Genomic DNA, 21,064 nt, shown 5'->3' with positions numbered 1-21,064 from the left:
TGATTTGAGTCGGGAGTTGCATCAACAAAAATTGAATAATACTTCTCATTTCCTCTCAGTTATAAGATGGCACCCCTGACATGATAGGCTTGACTAGAAATAGGGCATTCCTGAAATGATGGGCATAACTATAAATAAATTTATTCTGAGTATCACTTGACAGATATGCACTTTTAAAAGCATTCCAGACCTTGTTGGTCTCTGGCCCTGCTAATGTATTTTGCAACAATTGGATCATAGTGGATCAAGAGCTCTAATATCCTAAGGAAATTTTCATTATTTACATCTCCAATTTTCTGAGCTGAACCTCCAAAGTCCAAGCCTCTTTGACCAAGAAATAATATCACATCAAGTCACATGAGGTTACCAATGTAAATTAGCTATTCTATGGAAGAATTCTTCAGTTTCATGATTCTCCCAGGAGAACTATACACAAATAGAAATGTTTTACATTGTGTTTACTGTTGAATGCAAAATGTTTCCTGCATGCTCATTTTTCATGTAAAATCACCTTGTGAAGGAATCAGAAGTGCCTTATCTTTAAATGTTGTTGGCAGACCTACCAAATTATAAGGATATTTCACAGCTGTTGCTGAGTACACTTGCGGAGAAAATGTTTTGGTAGGATTTCCAACACCATTTAAGGAAAGTGCATTTTCGGATCGATCACATGATAATTTGAGTGCATGATATCTAATGAAAAGATTGTGCATTCAAGATTAAGCATGAAATAGAAGTGTATGCTACTGGTCTGTACGATTCATAAAACTGAAGTGGAAAGGAGGAGCTCGATTGGTTATGCTAGTGCTGGTGTAATGTTTTTTTATTTATAATATGATATAAAAGTTATTTCGCAATAGCAGGTTGATTTTTGCCAACTTAGCACCCCTGGGGATCTAAACCCTTGAGAAACTTACTTGGGCCTCAGGGATTTTGCCCCCCTGCTCCCTCATACCCCCTCATCAGGCCTGCATGTGCCGTGCCATTAGTGCTGCTGCTGAGGGTCACTGTGGCTGGGAGCCAAACAAAAACTGTTAGCTAGGAGGACCCTACATTACACTGTGGTGGAACTGTCACCATAAATTCTTGTTTTCCTATATGTCTAATGACAAGAAGTGTGGTGTTCCAGTCTGTAGTTAGAGGTAATTCTGAGTTCCTATTTCTCAGATTACCTGCCACCTGTATATGCATGGCCTCCTTTATCACATAGTTCAGTTCTAGAAAGCTAAGTATATAATTTTTGCCTTCTTGTCCATCATGTGACATCCTGTGCTAAGTGGAGGCTCCATTATTCCCAATTTATATAACTGTCCCACTGTCCCAGACATATATGACAATGAATCTCATCAGGTCAATCTTGCTCTGTTCACATCTGGTTAATATATGCATTCCACAATTGCAAGGAATATTGTATACTTGTTGTTTCCTGAAACTGAGAATTTCTTTTAAGGGGCCCAACACTGGTTGTTTGTATTTGCCAGCAGTAACCAACAGGTACCACTTAACAAGGTTGAGCAGCTGGCTAAAAGAAATATTGTGGGATTTATGAAATGTGGTGTGGTGGTAGACTTGAGAGCCATATATACAGGGTGATCAAAAAGTCAGTATAAATTTGAAAACTGAATAAATTACGGAATAATGTAGATAGAGAGGTACAAATTGACACACATGCTTGGAATGACACGAGGTTTTATTAGAACAAAAAAATACAAAAGTTTAAATAATGTCTGACAGATGGCACTTCATCTGATCAGAATAGCAATAATTAGCATAACAAAGTAAGACAAAGCAAAGATGATGTTCTTTACAGGAAATGCTCAATATGTACACCATCATTCCTCAACAATAGCTGTAGTTGAGGAATAATGTTGTGAGCAGCACTGTACAGCATGTCCAGAGTTATGGTGAGGCATTGGCGTCGGATGTTGTCTTTCAGCATCCCTAGAGATGTCGGTCGATCACGATACACTTGCGACTTCAGGTAACCCCAAAGCCAACAATCGCACGAACCGAGGTCTGGGGACCTGGGAGGCCAAGCATGATGAAAGTGGCGGCTGAGCACACAATCACCACCAAACGACGCGCACAAGAGATCTGTCACGCATCTAGAAATACTTTTTTTCTTTTTGTTCTAATAAAACCCCATGTCATTCCAAGCATGTGTATCAATTTTTACCTCTCTATCTACATTATTCTGTGGCTTATTAAGTTTTCAAATTTATACTGACTTTTTGATCACCCAGTATATTGAACATATTCACAAGAAAAGCTTACATTTGATGATACATGTTTGAGCTCAGAGCAGAGAATATGTTTTCTTGTATGGCTTTTGTAGAGAATGTGAACATGAAAAAGATATGAACATTTCTACACAAGTTCTTGATTAATCTCTTTCCATTTTCTCTCTTTGTAACTACAAGATATTTTTTTGCAAAGCACATTTGACATGATCACAACAGAACAGGTGGACACATGATCTTTACCAGATTTCAATTAATGACCCATAATGGATTAAGACACACTAAGGTTTGAAACAAATTTGTTAAAGTAAGCAAGTGTGCATGCATACATATGAAAGAGCTCCCTTCCAAAATTTCCTATTCACATCATCTTCTATGATGAACACCTTCAGATGCACTGTCAAGCACTACCAGGACAGGAAGAAGATAAATGAGTCTTCAAGAAAAGAAGAGGGAGGGAGGGAGGGAGGGAGGGAGGGAGGGAGGGAGAGAGAGAGAGAGAGAGAGAGAGAGAGAGAGAGAGAGAGAGAGATATCAATAATTGTTAAACATCTTGGTCACTTTTACCCTTCATATTATCTTAATGAAAGGGACATACATTATGTGAGAAAAAACAAGGCACCAATATTAAACAAGTCATACAACAATAATTATTGTTGTAATGCTTCAAAGGTCAAAATTACATAGCTATATTTCTATTAACTTAAAAGATAAACAAACCTCCACCCAAAGATGGTCTGTCACGTCATAGACAACACGAACATCCCAACCAAGTGATTTGCACAACAGAGCAAAACAATTTGCCCATTCTGAACAACGTCCTTTCCTGGTCTCTAGAAGCTTTTCAGTTTTATTGTACCGAACAAACAGTGTTACTTCCCGGCACAAGGTGCACATATATACCTGCAACATAATTTAAGGCACTGCTTGCATCACAATTCAAACCCTTGTTCAATTATAAAAAAAAACAGGAACATACATCACTTGTTGTCATTGTTGTACATGAAAATATAAATTTTATAACAGACCACTGCAACCATTCAGAACAAATATTTATCTGCACAAACTGGCTTCAAGAATCCACATCTTCATCATTTGTATCTATAAGTGTTAAACCCCATTCATCATGCCAGTCCACAGAGAGAATTAAAACACACTGCAACATTCCTTGTTGAGCTAAACTAATCTAAACTAGACTCCACCCAAATAGGCCAAGAAGGTCCAATGGTACAGACCAGCCGCCGCGTCATCCTCAGCCCACAGACGTCACCATATGCAGATATGGAGGGGCATATGGTCAGCACACCGGTCTCCTGGCCATATGTCAGTTTCTGAGACTGAAGCCGCTAATTCTCGGTTAATTAGCTCCCCAGTTTGCCTGAAAAGGGCTGCGTGCACCCCACGTGCCAACAGCGCTCAGCAGAGTGGATGGTCACCCATCCAACTGGCAGCCCAGCCTGATAGTGCTTAACTTCGGTGATCTGAGGTGAACCGGTGTTGCCACTGAGGCAAGGCTGTTGGCATTCCTTGTTGAAGAAGGTGTTGAATTTAACAGTACAGTTGTGAAACCAAACATGTTTGCAAGTTTTTTTAAGATGCTTAAACCATAATTATTTGAAATAGTGATTTTGTATCAATATTTCTTCAGAAAATATTCACTCCTTAGCAATAAATTAGCAAATGATTTGCTAAATAATAAGGCCATGCCTCAGTAGCATACTATACTGTGGAGCAGCCACAGTAGTAGTGTGGAGGAAGACAACAATCTCGAACCCTTCACATTCCCTGTTTTTGAGAGTGTCAGAGGTTTATTCCTCATCCCACAAATGTAAATGCACACTGTTGTTAGTGTCACTTGTCTGAAGCCAATATCAAAACAATTATGATTCATACTGTAGCATGTGCCTGATTCACTCAGCTGCTGTCGAACAACTTCCTTGTGTTGAACAATGAAATTACAGCTGCTATTTACTTCACTGCTGTTGGTTCACTCTGGAGAGAAGGTGTGTGCCAAAACTAATAAACCATTTAGCCAAAGACTTTGGATATCTCCTGAACACCAGACTGAATATGTAGGTTGGGTAGAAAACAAAAAGTTAAAAGGAATATGTTCCTGATCTGCCCCTCCAGCCACCACTTTCGCTGCTTCCAAGTATAATGCATCAGCATAATAACATATATGAAAATCTGTAATTACCTCATTACTTTAGCACAGCTATTTATACAAAGATTGACTATTTCAGATTGCTGGTATTCAAGCAAACACTGAATGTTACAGAATACACAAACAATAAAAGTGTAAGGTATTCCAAGAATCTTCCAGAAATGATAGCTACTAAATAACATACAATTACTGAATTACTGGTGGTCATATTTGAACTGGCAACCCACAGCACACCAGCCAATGAAGCTAGCCACTATACCACACTGCATGCACCACAGTTTACAGCATTTCTCCCTCTTCTGGAAAAACAGTAATCTGCTGTTTAGAAGTTCTCATTGGGACCGATTACAGCATCTGGACCATGGATTTTGTCAATGCTCTCTTATACGGGAGCACTGGTAAACTCTCATGTGGCGATCATGTTGTTACATTCTCGTCGCTATGATGAACATTGACGGTAGCCCATCCTGTCCAATCTTCGTGATTCAAGTAGGTTACCCGTAACCTCCCATTATTTATCTGTGCTTCTTGATTGCAGTAGGGCATGGACAACACCCCCACACTTCACTTCAGGCTTCTTGATAAAGGGTCATAATCCTCAACTTCATATGTGACATCCAAAAAGCAATGAAGGATAAGATAACCCCAATTAGCACTTTCCTAACTTTTGCAGCAGCCTTATTTTCTGCACAGGTGTAAAAATCCATACCAAGTCTTCCAGGCTGTGCCTCACTGGCCAGTGCTTTGCGTTCTAGTAACTTATTTGACTTAATTCCTTTTACTCTGACGTGGAGCACAGGGCACATATTAGAGCTCTCCATCTGACCCTGTTCATTTCCATCTTCTTGATGTTACTCCAGGAGTGGCCAACAGCTGCCACCTCAGCTTCAAAAGTCCTGCGCCAGGATGACCTTGGTCTGCCTCTCCTCCTTGCTCCTTGTGGGTTCCACTCTAAAGCCTGCTTTGGAATGTGTTGCGGACCTCTTCTCAGAGTGTGTCCAATCCATCTCCATTTCTGTTCTTTTATGATCATCTCGGCTATCCACTGTTGGATGCATTGCCATAGTTCTTGGTTTGAGATAGCATTTGGCCAAACATTTATTTATGAACGTTTGTACTCTCATTTTAATTTCTGCTGTAACCTTTCACATCTCACACCTATAAAAGAGAACAGATTTTACATTTGAGTCAAAGATTTTAAGCTTTACCTTCAACAATATTTCATGAGATGTCCAAACTGGTCGCAGCTTTTGCCTTTTTGATCCTACTTTCACGGTCTTCTGTCACCCCTCCATTCTTGGAGACAATACTTCCCAGATAACAAAAGCTCTCCATCTGCTCAACCCTCTGAGCTTCTGTTTCCAATTCCTTAAGCTTTTCACTCATATCCTTGAAAGTGCAGGACAGAAGGGAGATAATGTCCGCAAAGTCCAGGTCCTCAAGGCGATCATATAGAGTCCACTGTATACTTCTCCTTTTCTCTCAGGTTACCTTCTTCATGACATCATCCTGGAGGACCAGTATTAGGTTTACTCCCCTAGGGAAGCTGGCTTCACCATGCCTCCAGAGCCCTCCCTACCCTGTGTTGTGGGACACACTTCATCTGGCTCCTCAGTCGAGACAAATCCAGCTTGGGGGGGACCCCGCCAGTAGTTACGCACCACCAGCACAGCTCTCGACTTCACACATGACATCCTTCTTCATCATATGAGCCACATGAAAGGACCAAGGACTCTCAATGATGTCATCCAGCAGCATCTTCTCCACTTCCTCTTGTATTATCTATTGTTCAGACAGTGACATCCAATAAAAGTGCTGGATAATTCGTGGATGATTCCCTGCTGCTGGATAATTCGTGGATGATTCCCTGCACTGATAGTGTTTTACTCTGAGCTGCTTGGTCTATCTTTTATTCACTACGGATACGAAAGCATCCAAATGGCCAACACCCACTTATGTATCCCAGTCAGCCCAGATCCTATTGACAGTAGCCAATAAGTAGTTGCTCCCTTCCCTTTGTTGCCTGTAATGGTAGTGAAGTACGACTCTTTGTTGATGACACTAAGCTGCCATTCCTGCACTGGTCCAGTAGCCCTATGCATGTACCTTCAGGGCCTGCTCAGACAGTTAGTTATCGAAAGTTCTTGGCCATCTATAATGTTTACAATCATTAATGGCATGTAGTGTTTTTTTTTTTTTTTTTTTTTTTTTTTTTTTTTTTTTTTTTTTTTGAGCTGAGTAACTTTCAGCAGTCAACAAAAGTTTCACTATTTAATTGCACATTTAGATTCCCAAGTGGAAACTGTTTCATTGAGGATGGCAGGTAACAATGTCTTCAATGGCAAGCAACTGCCCAGAGTAATCTTTGTTATATGTGCTTATTGAAATAGCTTCGTCAGTCTGGGGTTCTGATCTACCACAGTCTATTACTGCTTGTGATGCCTGCAAGAACGTCCATCTGAGAATAACATTATGACTATATGTTGCTAAAATGACAAAGTTCAAGGGCTGCATTCTGTTGTTGATAGTTAATCTTGGGATACATGTTCCTATCAGCTGGATGCATTTCCCATTTGCAGCCATAAGTAGAATCAAACAATGGAAAATCCAAGGTGGAATCACTGTTGCTACTCACCATATAGTGGAGACACTGAGTCACAGATAGGCACAACAAAAAGATTGTCAGAAAGTGAGCTTTTGGTCAACAAGTCCTTAATCAGAAATAGGCAACACAAGCACACACACGACCACGGTTTCTGGCTGTGTGTGTGTGTGTGTGTGTGTGTGTGTGTGTGTGTTGTGCAGCCGGTCCATCATATGCCTCTGCATCAGATGTAGACAATAGGGACCAGCATACAATCATAGTCTCCTTTCTTCTTGTAACAATCAGCACGTTCACTCAACAAAAGTACTGGTGGCCTCTTCACTGAGTCAACTTTCCAGTTAGCTCATCTTCCTTTGCCCATGCTGCAGTGCAAAATGATGACAAATTTTGCTCAAGTCATAAAAACTATTTTCCGATTGCCAGCAACACAAGCATGCCTTCTCAGCTCTCCTTCAGTCTCTCAGAAAGGTGTGCAATAACAGCAATCTGCTCGCTTTGGCTGCTCAAGGTGAACTCATCCATCTGAGCTCCCCCCCCCCCCCCCCCCCCTCCCCAAAACATAATTAAGGGTGAAGAAAGTAACAGAGTAAAGAATGCCTTGTAGTCAATAGATCACAAACAGTAAAATGGAAAAGCTATGAATGTATTGAGTATCAGTTGGACTGTCAATAATAAAACAAGTAGAGAGAAGTAGTTAATGCTGCACACAGGAACCCCCTGGGGCTCTGCATACGAAGGGGTTGGCCTTCCCACAGATGTTCCAACCCCAATCCTTCAGGGGCAAAGTTCCAAAGAACAGGATGGTAAAACCCACTAATCATCAGCTAGTTACTTCTAAAACTGGAAACAGAATGTGGCAGAAAAGTAAGCAAACCTCCTGAAGGCAATAAAGGCAATCGAAAACAAAATACAATACGTTGGATCATCAGAAAATTGTCAAATGGCAACTGCATTGGTGAGGAGGAATTGATACCATTGGAACTAAAGGGGGAAGATCCCCACTTCCACAAGGAGACTGCCTACATGACTTATCTGGAAGGTGCCAGTGGCAAATCAAACTCCACAATGATGGACTGGATATAACAACTGCATACCGTATTTACTCGAATCTAAGCCGCACTCGAATCTAAGCCGCACCTGAAAAATGAGACTCGAAATCGAGGGAAAAAAAATTTCCCGAATCTAAGCCGCACCTGAAATTTGAGACTCGAAATTCGAGGGGAGAGTAAAGTTTTAGGCCGCACCTCCAAATCGAAACAAAGTTGGTCCATTGTAATATGAGAGACAATTTAGGTCGAATGAATGACGATACAGCTACAGTAGTTTGGTTCGAGTAGCAAGCTTAGCAGTTAAGCTTTACCAGGTAGCCATTGCTATGCGTCAGGCGCTCCGTCCGTATTTATACGGGTACCCTTCCTTTTTCACGTGCTTCGTCTGTTTTGAATTGTTTGCTTATTTTCCTTTGATCTGATAAGTGTCGTTCTCTTTGTTACAGGTGTTTACGTCACACTAAGCTGAAAATGCATTACTGTACTGTGTCGTGCATTGTTTCTCGGACGATGATAATGAGTGCTTACGGCCTGTCGCTGCTCGCGGCACGGCTTGCTTTTGTAGGCGCTACCGCCGCTTACAATAACAAAAGAGAGGAATCGTCTCATTAGCGAAATGATGGCAAGAGACTGCCATTTGTTGTTACTTACACTGCTGCTTTCTTTGATAATGATCAACAAGAGCCAAATAATAGACAGCATATGATAGAAGACGTTCTGAACCAGAGTTTAGCGAAAATTTTTCTCCATTTGAAAATCTTTGCAGGCGCCTCTTTAGTATATTACATTCTGCACAGAAATTAGAGTCATCTTAGATTTAAAAATCTAGTCAACTGCCGTGCTTCATTTCTGACTGTATCACTATTAGGCATAAGAATAATACAAATATAAACATGACATGATATGTATGTTCTTCAGCGTTTGCTGTTGTCTCACTCTAGTTTCGTAGTTTATTAGGCAGACAGGAATTAAATGAGATAGCAGCAAACACGAAACAATACATGGCAAAATGTTTATATGCGTATTATTCTTATGGTGAAGAGAATACTGCATATGATTCACAATTCATAAAAGTTCCTATTAGCAACCATCTCTTCTCACAGGTAGGAAAAAATTCAGAACGTAGAGATGGCCATATTGAAAAACACCCCAAACAGTCTTGCCAGTCGGATTTTCGTAGTACATTGAAATGCTGCTACATTCGAAGATGAACAATACGGAATTTGTATTTACTTCGTTGGATAATGTATGAAAATGCAGTGGTCGAAACTCAGGGTGGAGAAAAAAAGCTCGTCTTCCACCTTTTTTTTTAAATTTATTTATTGACGCAGAGGTTTTGGCGCCAGTATTTATCTTTGTGCCTACAAAGCATGCCCGTGTAGCGTTACATGTATTCGATGGCAGAAGTTGGTTGTGGAAAGACCTACCAACATTTTTCAGAACTTCCGCTTGCTTTGCGCTCGATTCTAAGCCGCAGGCGGTTTTTTGGATTACAAAAACAGGAAAAAAAGTGCGGCTTGGATTCGAGTAAATACGGTAGCCGATTGCACTGCTGAGCCATAAACCTGGCAATCACAGTCCAAACAGAACTGGACCAGATCCCACTAGATACGAAGGAGACTAACGAGATCTGCTTCCCAAGAGGCTTGGACAAGGAACCAGAGAGCGTTAAGCTTTTGCACTCTACTAGTCTTTAGTTGTCAAATTTAGAGTAGCAAAGTCAGTTTCTTGTCAACGAGAGACTCAAAAAGTGCTGGGCGCACAGATACAGTTCTGGGTCAGAATGAACCATAGTACAATGACAGAAATGCCTGACCCACATTTTTTCAGGAGAGAATTGAAAAGCATCCTAAAGGGACCAAGCAGAGGCCTGTCGGATCGCACCTTGGAGCTGGCATGCAGCCAACGTTACAGAGTGGGAGCTGTACCAAATGCAGAAGTTTTCGACATACAATGCAGGGGTGACAAGTGGTCTGAGAGACCACTGATGCAATGAGGAAGAATGTGACACTCAACATGGAGTCCTCCAGGATACCATTCTCTTGGACCCATGGAGAGATGAGTGAAGTACGAACCTGAACCCGGAACAATTGGTGGGGTAAAAACTGATGAATAAAAACTGGTAGGGAGTCTCAAAAGCTCCAGAGATTGAGACTAAATAAAATGTGGTGGTGCCAGGCCTTGTCATATGCCTTATCTAGGTCAAACAAGACTGCAATGAGGTGTTGTCATTTAGGAAAAGCCTGTTGGACTGCCATTTCCAACCTAACCGGATGGTTTGTTGTGGATCGTTCTTCCTGGGAACCACACTGGGGTACAAAAGGTGTAAGGAAACAGCATAAACATTGGGCAACCATACTTTCAAGCAGTTTGCAGAGCACGTAGGTGAGGCTAGCCAGCCAATAACTGTTGACGAATCTTGGGTTTTTACCGGTCTTAATGATTGGAACGATGGTACTATCTCACCATTGTGAAGGGAAGACACTGTCAAGCCATATATGGTTTAAGACCCTGGAGGAAATGAAGCCAGTAAGTACCGGTCAGATCTTGTACCATATGACTTTGAATGGAATCGGGGACTAGGACCATACTGTGACACAATGCAAGAGACTGAAGCAGTGCCCAGGCAGTGAAAGTTTCATCACATAATTTGTCAAGAGGTGAAGGAGAGGGGGCTTCTATGTCCCTTACATGTCAGGGAGGCTGTCATGTAACAAAAGAATGCCGACCTGTTAAATTGTGGGTATCAAGGTGTTCAGCAATAGCCAGCTTGTCAGTACAGAGACCATCTTGAAGGAAGAGGCCCAGTACAATTTGGCAGCCCAGAAGACTATGGAGCTTGGCTCACACCTGGGATGAAGACCCATATGTTCCCAGTGAAGAGATTTAGTGCTTCCAGTGCTCCTTCCTAATCTTTTTAATTAATTAGCGTGAGCTAAGATTTATGAGCTTTGGGGCACTGCTTTCTGAAAATAGATAGCAAGCCTTAGCATGAAGTCATTTAAAAGTGATAAGGCTGGTCTATGAAGGATGTCACTTGAAACACTGCAAGGCACATTGGCAATCATGAGCAGCAACTACAATGTCTTTGGTCCACCACGGCACTGGCCAGCAATGGAGAGGACTTGTAGAAAGAGGAATAGCAGCTCCAGCTGCATAAGTAATCAAGTTGGAGATGTTACGCACAGCCTTGTCAATGCAGTCAGACAGAGAGGAGGCAAAGGTAACAGCAGAGGCATACAACTGGCAGTTGGCTCTTCAAATCAATCAATGTGGTAGTTGGTCCATCTGGCAGTGGCAAGGAAGCGACATGACAACCAGAAAGTAGTCACTGTAAAACAGATTGTCACATAGCGACCAATAAAGCAAAGCCACAAGACAGGCGAAAAAGATTGTTAGATCTGATAATTTGAAATGTGCAGCACTGAAGTGGGTAGGTGTACTATCATTGAGGAGGCACAGATCAAGATCAGTAAGAAGCTGGTTAAATGGAAGGCTCCTATCAGATGAAATGGCACTGCCTCACAGGGGTTGGTGTGTGCTGAAGTCCCCAAGTAGGAGAAAAGGGAGAGAAAGTTGTTGAGTTCAGGTGATCAACTCAATGTAAGCAAGCATGCCTGGAGGTAAGTAAACATAGTGAATGGTTATTGCTGAGGTCATCTGCACCCATACGCTATTGCTTCCACCATGGTATGAAGGGGAACCCACTAACTAACAACATCTGCAAAAACTTACAGATCCCATCACGGTGTCAGCATGATTCCAACAGCATGCACCGTAACCATGGAGTGTTGAGGAATGGTCATCAGTAAAATTTGTTTCTTGTAGAGCAACATATATTGCAGAAGGAGGAGGAAATGAAGTACTGTAGTTCCAGCAGGTGACAGTAATGATCGTTACAGTTCCACTGAATGATCACATTACAGGTCAGGTATGAAGAGGCCAGGAGGTTCAGTCATGCACCACAATCATTGACTGTCACCGATCAGGATCGAACAACATCAATGAGCATTGGTTCAAAATCTGACAGTGTGAGGGGATCTGGCACCTCTGTGATCACCAGAGTAGCCTCGTCTCAACTCTTCTCCCCTTACTCTCACTCCTCCTCCTCTCCACCTTTGGGGCAAGGATTCTTGCAATGGCCTACCCACCATTAGCCTGGGGACAGATGACAAGCACAAATCCCTATGACTCACAGAAGTGGTTCCTTCAGCTATTAGCTGGTGTCAGGCCTCTGATATGTGGGGTTCTGGGGAGATGGGTCCTGAGAGGGAGTTCTGTCTCTGGTAGATGCCTCAGGAGAAAGCTGCTCCTCCAGCCTGGTGCGAGAAGTGGTTTCCGAAAATGGTGCTGTGGGAACCACAAGATGCAACTGGCCTTCATATCAATAGGTTGTAGGCATTCATATTTTTTTCGTATCTCAGTATACAACAGACAGTCAATAGATTTATACTCCTGTATTTTCTTTTCCTTCTTGAAGACTAGGTGTACCAGAGGAGAATGGTGCTCCATGCAACTAATACTGGAAGGTGTTTGTTCACAAGGACTACCTCCACTGAATGATTGTCCACAGTTACCACATTTTGGGTTTGCTGTGCAGTGGGATGACATACAATCAAAGCATAAGCATTGAAAGCATCTCACCAGTAGTGAGATGTAAGGGTTCATGTCATAGCAGTACACCATGACTGACTTTTTCCAGGGGAACATTCCCCCAAAAGGCTAAGATGAAGGCACTTGTATCTGTCTGATTACCCTTGGGACCTTTTTGGGCATGTTGGAAAAACCGTATGCCCCCTGCTCAAGATTAGTCCGTAGCTCCTCATCTGTTTGGAGTGTATGGCCTCTGTCGAAGAGGATTCCTTGGACCATTACTATTCCTATGTGATGAGATGACCAGGTCAGAACGGCCACCATTTTGGTGTAATTTAAGATATTTCATATGCAAAACATCCACCCTGATCCACCTATTCTGATCAAGGGATCTCCCCACAGGCACTATCCAGCTGCAGCAAATGTCATTGGGTGCAATGGTCCTTGCTTGGAGCCTTGACATTCCAGGAAGACAGACATCTACTCTTTGGTGTGTACGGAGAGCTAGCAGCAGAGGAAACAGCAGTGTGATCCCTGGGTGTCAGGATGCTTAACTGAGAGGGTTTATACTGACTCCTCCAGATCAGATCAACTACCACTTTGGCTCTGAAGCCCACACAAGAGTCTACACAGGTATTGTGTGCACCTGAACCCTAACACTGTATTCAGTGGGCACTATTTAAAGTGTACTCCCCAAGTCAGTTCACACTACAGAAAAACTTTGGAAAATGAAGGTCAAACCCAGAAGGGGTTGAAAAATTACTTCAGCCAAAAAGTGCTGAATGAATGAATATACTAAGAAAGTAAGCAGAACCTAGGAAACAGCTGGGTTGATGTCGAAGACTGCCACCATGAGAAAGAGAGTAAGAGAAGAACGTCTTGCCATGACCATGAGAGTGTACATTTGGGTGGTTGTGTGTGTGAATGTGTGTACTTCTGCTCGAAAAAGAGCTAGCACTTGAAAGCTAGTGTGGATGCTGTTTTCTGTTGTGTGTTTCTGTGCTCCACATATCAATTTATTATATGTGAGTGGTTCCCTTTACTTTATTATACATACTGGTCCATCTAGGATTTTCCATTATTATTATATGTAACAGAAGGAAAGATAGTAAGAGATGAGAGATTGCACCACAAGAAAGGAAGTATGTGCTGTAACAGCTTCGGGCCCCGCACTCACAAGTTGTAACCTCCACTGAGGGGAGCATTACATAGACCATCAATGACCAGTAATTCACACTCAAATCTGCTTTGCCTTCAAACTGCAATCAGGAGTAACTGGTGAGGATTTCTGCTGCAGTGTTTTGTTGGAACAAAGCAATGCTTGTCCCCATATTGCCTATTCAATCATCATAACTATACAGGATATAAAATTTGAATGTCTCTAACACCCACCTTACGCACCAGCATTCACCTAAGAGTGACTGTCATGTTTAGAAAGCTCACAGAAGCACTGCAAGGCAAGCATTTCAGAAGTGATAAAGTGGTGAAAACTCTATCCCACAAGTGGCTGCATTCACACTCGAAAGAATTCTTCTCATGCAGTATCTGTGCCCTTTTTAAACAATGGAATGGATGCAATATAAGTCATGGTGGGCTACACTGAAAAATTATACATCTGTAATTTATCTATCTTAGCTCATTTGCATAATAATAAATAATTAAAGTTTTCATTTGAATTATCCTGGTACATCGGGCAGTTTCTTATTCTGTATATATGTAAGTGACCAAAGGAGCGGTCTATATCTCTTGCATCTGCAACACACTGTTTACATTATGTCATTTGCTGAATATGTCTTTGGAATGTTCATTCACACAATACAGAGGTGGTGATTTTTTTTAACTGGCCAATGTGTGCCTTCACTCTATCACCTAATGGTAAAATCATGATATAAAAGCTATAACATGCTCAATACACACTGATGGCATACCTCTACTTGATTTAGCGCTGTTTGCTGATCACCAACACAACGCCAACACTCACTCACACTTTTGATACCCTGTGATTCCAAACATTTCTAGCATTTGTTTGTCAGTTGCACATACAGCTTGAAGGAAGGAAATTAATATGTCTCTAGTAGATGGCAACACTGCGTTAAGAGATAAACACATGTGCAGACATGAGATTATAACGGCTGTCTGAAAAGTTCTCGGCCCTGTCCCAGAGATCGCAGCACTGCTCACATGATTATTCCCCCTTATGTTTGTACATGTGTTAGTAGACACCACATAAAACTGCAAGTCATTTCTGGCAGCAGTTGACAGTAGGCAATCGTTTGAAGCAGTTAAATGGAAAAAACTGAGTATTGTACAGTGATTAAATTCTTCATAAAAGAAGGTTTAACACTAAAATTCATTTGCAGCTAGTAAACGGATATGGTAACTCTTCACCTTCAGTTTACACCATGAAGAAATGGGTGGCCGAGTTTAAATGTTGGCGTAAATGTGTCCAAGGCGATCCACATGAAGTATGTCCAAAAAGTGCAAGCACACTGGAAATCATTGACAAAGTACAGAGTATTACTTTTGAAGGTTGGCGTATAAAGGTGCATGAAATTGCTAATGCTCTAGGGATATCAAAGAAATGTGACGATCACATCTTGCACCAAGAATTGAACATGAGCAAGCTTTGCACAAGATGGGTGCCAAGTGCTCACTGTGACTCACAAACACATTCGCATGACACTCTGTGCTTAGTGCATTTTAAGGGAAACTGAAGAGGCTTTTTGCATCAATACATTACAGTGGATGGAACATGGATTCAGCGCTGTGTACACTGAAGAAGGCCTGGCTGCTGCCATTGCAGGCAAAGATCCTGACATCAGTGTTTTGGGAAGCAAAGGTAATTTTATTGATTGATGATCTTGAAAATGGAAAAACCATAACTGGAGAACACTACTCCCAACTTCTAATGAAACCAGATGCAAGCATTAGTGAAAATAAACCTAGCTTAAAAAACAAAAAAGTCATCTTCCATTAGGACAATTCACCTGCCCATAAAAGTGTCTTGCCAATGGGGAAATTGAGGGATTTTCACTATGAAGTGCTGGAACATCCACCCTATTCTCCAGATTTTGCTCCCTTGGAGCATCTGTTCTCAGAACTGAAGAAATTTCTCGCTGATTGGCACTTTTCATCCAATCGAGAGGCCCTTTGGCTGTAGATGGATACATTGCAACACTTCCAAATGAATACTACAGAGAGAGGATAATGGCACTGGAAAGCCACTGGATGAAATGTATTGATATTCATGGAGATTATGTTGGAAAATAAAATTTCTTTGAAAGAACTTTTCAGTCCATCCTCGTATACATATGTTACTACAAAGATATTGAAGAAGTATGGAACAAACCAGTATCACTTCCAAAAACAGTGAGTTGGCATCAGCAATTCAGTGGTGTCCAGACAGACATAATAGATCTGGAAAGGCAAAGGAGGTCACTAAATGGGAACACTCCAGAAGTAGCAGACATGGTCTGTTTCAATCAGAGAGTGACTATCACACAACAAGGAGTTAAGTGACATCATTACAGTTGATAAGGCACAGGTGCACCATTTCACCCTAGAAACAAAGCAGCCACCAATGGTATGCAACACACATCACAGTCTATGTACTTTCCCAGATCAGGGTCACAATGATCTTTGAATGTAAGGTGCTTGTGCCCAGTAAGTTTAAAAATGGGCTGCCACAATTGCTGCAACATTTTGTGAAACACTGACGGCTCTGAGTGTTATTACTTAACTGTGAGCCAAATATTACAGAACCAATAAACCATTTCTAATAATGTAGCAAATTAATCAAGTAACATAAGGCATAGGAGAAAACTCACTCCCCCCCCCCCCCCCCCCCCCCCGCATGCATTCACACAGACATTTGAATGCACACATGTAAAGGTGCGCATGCGCGCATGTGCACGACTCCCCCCCCCCCCAAACACAAACACAAACACACACACACACACACACACACACACACACACACACACACACACAGAAGTTCAGGTACAGAAACAAAGAGTGGATTGCATAAGACAAAACAGTGACTTACCTCTGCCCGGTCTCCATTATATTTAGGATCACTACTGTGGCCACGAAATTTTGTTTCTCCTTGACAAAACCAACATTTTGGAGAATCAACCCATGAGAAAAATGATTCTTTAAACCATGCCATCAATTCTAACAAAAGTATGTCCTGCACATCTGCTCCATTGTCCTCTGCACCATTTTTGATGGCTTTTTGTAAGGATCGCATATGTTTAACTGCTTTTATCTCCAGCTCTGTTAGTGGAATTAACTTCAAAGCCTTCTTCTGTAACAATTTGTTTTCATGGCCCAGCACTGTCTCAGAAATAACCAAAAGTTGACTCTTGAAGTGTGCAAATGAGGTCTGAAAATCAGAATATTGTAGTTTTAGTTTTTGTATATAAGCAATGCATATGAGAGAGAGAGAGAGAGAGAGAGAGAGAGAGAGAGAGAGAGAGGAGTGGCTTGGGGGGGTGAGAGAGGGAGAGAGGGGGAGAGGCAGGGAGGGGGAAAGGCAGGGAGGGGGAGACGCGGGGAGGGGGAAAGGCAAGGAGGGGGAGAGGCAGGGAGTGGGAGGGGGAGAGGCAGGGAGTGGGAGGGGGAGGGGGAGAGGCAGGGAGTGGGAGGGAAGGGAAGGGGAGGTGGAGAGGCAGGGAGAGGGAGGAAGGGGGAGGGGGAAGCAGGAAGTGGGAGGGAGGGGGAGTCAGGGAATGGGGAGGGAGGGGGATGGGAGGGCAGAGGAGGGGAGAGGCAGGGAGTGGGGAGGGCGGGGAGGGGGAGAGGCAGGGAGGGGGAAGAAGAAAGGCAGGGAGTGGGAGGGGAGGGGAGGGGGAGAGGCAGGGAGTGGGAGGGGAGGGGAGGGGAGAGGCAGGGAGTGGGGAGGGAGGGAAGGGGAGAGGCAAGGAGTGGGGAGGGAGGGGGAGAGGCAGGGAGGGGGCAGGGGGCGAGAGAGAGAGAGAGAGAGAGAGAGAGAGAGAGAGAGAGAGAGAGAGAGAGAAGGTGGGGATATGCTTTGTGCATAAATTAATAACATTGACAAGCTATTATTATTTTAGCTTCTATTCTGATATAACTGTCATAAAGGAGTGTGATTGTAATATAACTTAAATGTTTATTTGACACTACAGTAGTGAAGCCATAGTCACAATGCATAAAATTTTTCGTTAAAAAAAAGGGCTTACATTACCAGTTTCAAAGTACTACGTCATCATTTTAAAATGTAAAACATCAGTTGAAGAATATACAGAGTGTACATAAAGTTCAGGAACACTTTCAATTATTTATTGCACATGAACTAAACATTGAACTTTTTTTTTTTTTTTTTTTTTTTTTTTTTTTTTTTTTTTTTTTTTTTTTTTTTTTACAAACATTCAATATGCAAATCATGAGTGACCCAGCAGACGTCAATACGGTAACGGAATTCTTGTCGTCATTGACTGTGGCAGTCAACCACATCATGTGGTACAGGCAGTTCATATGTCAGATCTTTAATGTGTCCCCATAGAAGAAAATCACACAGAGTGAGATCTGGTGATCGGGGAGGCCATTTCATGAAATAGCTGTCCCCTTCTGTAGCACGGCCGATCCATCGATGTGGCAGCTCCGTGTTCAGGTACCCACAAACTTCACAATGGAAATGAGGAGGAGCCCCCACCCTGCTGAAAGATGAACAGAGAGTCCAATTGCATTCGAGGCATCAGCCATTGCTGCAACATGTGCAAGTACGACAAGTCTCTCATACACGCTCCACATTCACTTCACTCACACTAGGACGTCTGCTTCTCTTTGCCGGGTTCTTGTGCAATAAATAAATGAAAGTGTTCCCAGACTTTATGTACACTCTGTATAATGGAATTGTGATCATACATCTGACAATAATTACGAAAAATAATGAGACCAGGCAACCAAGGCAATGGTTTCACAACCAAGTCACTACAAATTATGCCCATGTTTGCCTAACCTTTCATTCCACGTCATAATGTAGAATAGATAAAAACTACACCAGGGCAAAAAAATGCCAAAGATTCTTGCAATGTGTCTTGCTCGTGACACAATGATCGTATGGCTGATATAAATTCACAAGTCTGAAAATTAAACACACATGGGTATATGTAATCATTATCATGACGCAAACTCCCATGAGATAAACACATATAATAACCTCACCATAAGTGTATCAAGCAACTGCACATGATTTTACTATGTTCCGAAAATAGAATCTCAAAACACACTGTACTCTCATGTAGGACTGACACACTACTAACTTGCTAACATAACATTGCTCCATTTGCCTGCTAACCCATTCTGTCACTAGATGGCATGAACATAGTATAGACACACAAGAAACAATACAGGCATTAGATGGCGCCACAGTCCAGTTTTAATGAACAAGTAATTGCATTATGCTTTAACAGTTTTGACAAATTAATTTATCATCTTCAGAAGCTTGGTATTGGTTCAACATATACCACTATCTTCTTCTATATATTGTGCTAACAAAACAAATGGATACGTGTGATTCAGTTACCGTAAATTTTCAATCAGTGCTTACAATAATTACATACAATATGAACATTTCTGGGCATACCATGGCATTATGCTTCAATGAAGAAGATACTCAGATCTGGTAAACCAATACTGAGATTCTGAAGATGACAAATTAGTTTGTCAAAAGTCATAAAAAATAACAAAATTCATTTGCAACTGATGGAATTTTATCCTGAAAAATTCCTTTTTTCCACAACCATGACTGATTTCAAGCTTAGCCCACTGAAACAGTGAATTCAATAACTGGTTAGAAAAAATAGAGTAGTTGAAAATGTGTGGTGTTTAACAGCAGTTATCCCCTTATGCCTTCTTCTTGCTCTTGCAGTAACAGCACTAATGATTCAAAAAGCTACACATTCAATACTCAATACCCTCTATCTGCCATGAAAGCAGGAGATCCCAGATTCAAGTCCCGGTCGGGGCACACATTTTCAGCTGTCCCCATCGAGGTATATCAACTACACTTGTCGGCAGCTGAGGTTTCAATTAATTACCATTTATTCTAGTGGAGCTGCACAGGTATCAATGGTATCTGTTCTTTCAAGAGCAGTTACTATCACCAAATATAGTTAAAGGCTACCCATCCATTGACATTCATCTGTGCGAATGCACACAGGTTGCCTGAACTCTTGCAGGAATTGTCACCTTAGTTTGCGCGAGTAATGAGTGGATGGGCAAATATCTATTAGGTACATTATGTATGTAAATTGTGGACAGTTGGGAATGTGGGTCTCATGGGAAGCGTGCAAGGGATAAGTCACTGCAGTCGCGCTATTCATCTGTGGCCTCAGTTGTTCAGATGGATAGAGTGTCTGCCATGTAAGCAGGAGAGCCCGGGTTCGAGTCCCAGTCGGGGGCACACATTTTCAGCTGTCCTCATTGACGTGTATCAACTATACCTGTTGGCAGCTGAGGGTTTCAATTAATTATCATTTATGAGGATGTATGATCTACTGACAACCTTGACGAACCACCAGCAACAAGCGACATGATCAGTCAGTCCAACTGGTACCAAACAAAAGAATCCCAATTAGATGTGCAAACAGCAAAGAGTTAACAGGTCAGTGATCCACTTCACACAGGAAGCAGCTACATGAGTAGTGTGTGGGGAGGACTGGGTGGTTTTTTTTTAGGTTAGAGGGTCCCAGGAAACCAAGAAGAGGATGTCAATAAGGGGTGCATGGCACACACAGGACAAGAGCAGACCTGGCAAAAATCAGTATTGTAGCTGTAAATTGCCATAGCTGTGTTCAGAGAGAACCAGTGCTCCAACTGCTAATAGAAGGCATTCAAGCACAAATCATTATAGGTATCTGGTCGTGGTGTGTTTATTACTGTCAAAAGTAGGGCACCTTGTAGTGAAACTAAAGTAGATAGATAGTTTCTCAGAGTTAGTCATTGGTAGAGGTTACACATGACAACTGGTTCCTTTTAGCGCCATCTCCTCCGCCCCCCCCCCCCCCCCCTTTGGCCATATGATGCAGTTGTTGAACAGTTCAGTGAAAACCCTGAGTCTCATTTTAAACAAATATCCTACTCACACAATTATTGTTGGTGGTGACTCCAATCTATACCTGACATGCTAGCAAAAGTCACATATATTATTTCTCAATTCAACACCTCTTTTTCTTAAAACATATTCATCATATAGGGATGACTCAGGTATTATGAGAAAGGTTTTCAATTGGCTTCTGACACTGCATACCAATTTTTCACTAAAACTTACTACTTGTGGAAATTTTTTTACCATAAAAAGAGACTTTCCACTATCATACACAAAAGGGCATCATGGATGCTCAGCTTCATACCTATATTTTATGAAGCTAACTTTTAATCATGAACAAGA

General features: G+C 41.9%; 1 protein-coding gene across 3 annotated transcripts in view; it reads right to left on the bottom strand.

The window, feature by feature from the left end:
• Window positions 1-21,064, bottom strand: part of LOC124613055 (peptide-N(4)-(N-acetyl-beta-glucosaminyl)asparagine amidase) — a 75,510-nt gene that overhangs the window by 35,512 nt on the left and 18,934 nt on the right. For all 3 annotated transcript variants that reach the window (XM_047141631.1, XM_047141633.1, XM_047141634.1), the window contains exons 3-4: window positions 16,697-17,035; window positions 2,961-3,143 (exon numbers count right to left, since the gene is read on the bottom strand). In XM_047141631.1, the coding sequence (XP_046997587.1) occupies window positions 2,961-3,143; window positions 16,697-17,035 (522 nt within the window). The remainder of the gene's footprint in view (window positions 1-2,960; window positions 3,144-16,696; window positions 17,036-21,064) is intronic.

Source organism: Schistocerca americana, chromosome 4 (genome assembly GCF_021461395.2).
Source record: "Schistocerca americana isolate TAMUIC-IGC-003095 chromosome 4, iqSchAmer2.1, whole genome shotgun sequence".
Taxonomy (NCBI): Eukaryota; Metazoa; Arthropoda; class Insecta; order Orthoptera; family Acrididae; genus Schistocerca; species Schistocerca americana.
This window is presented reverse-complemented; position numbering and strand designations above follow the sequence as displayed.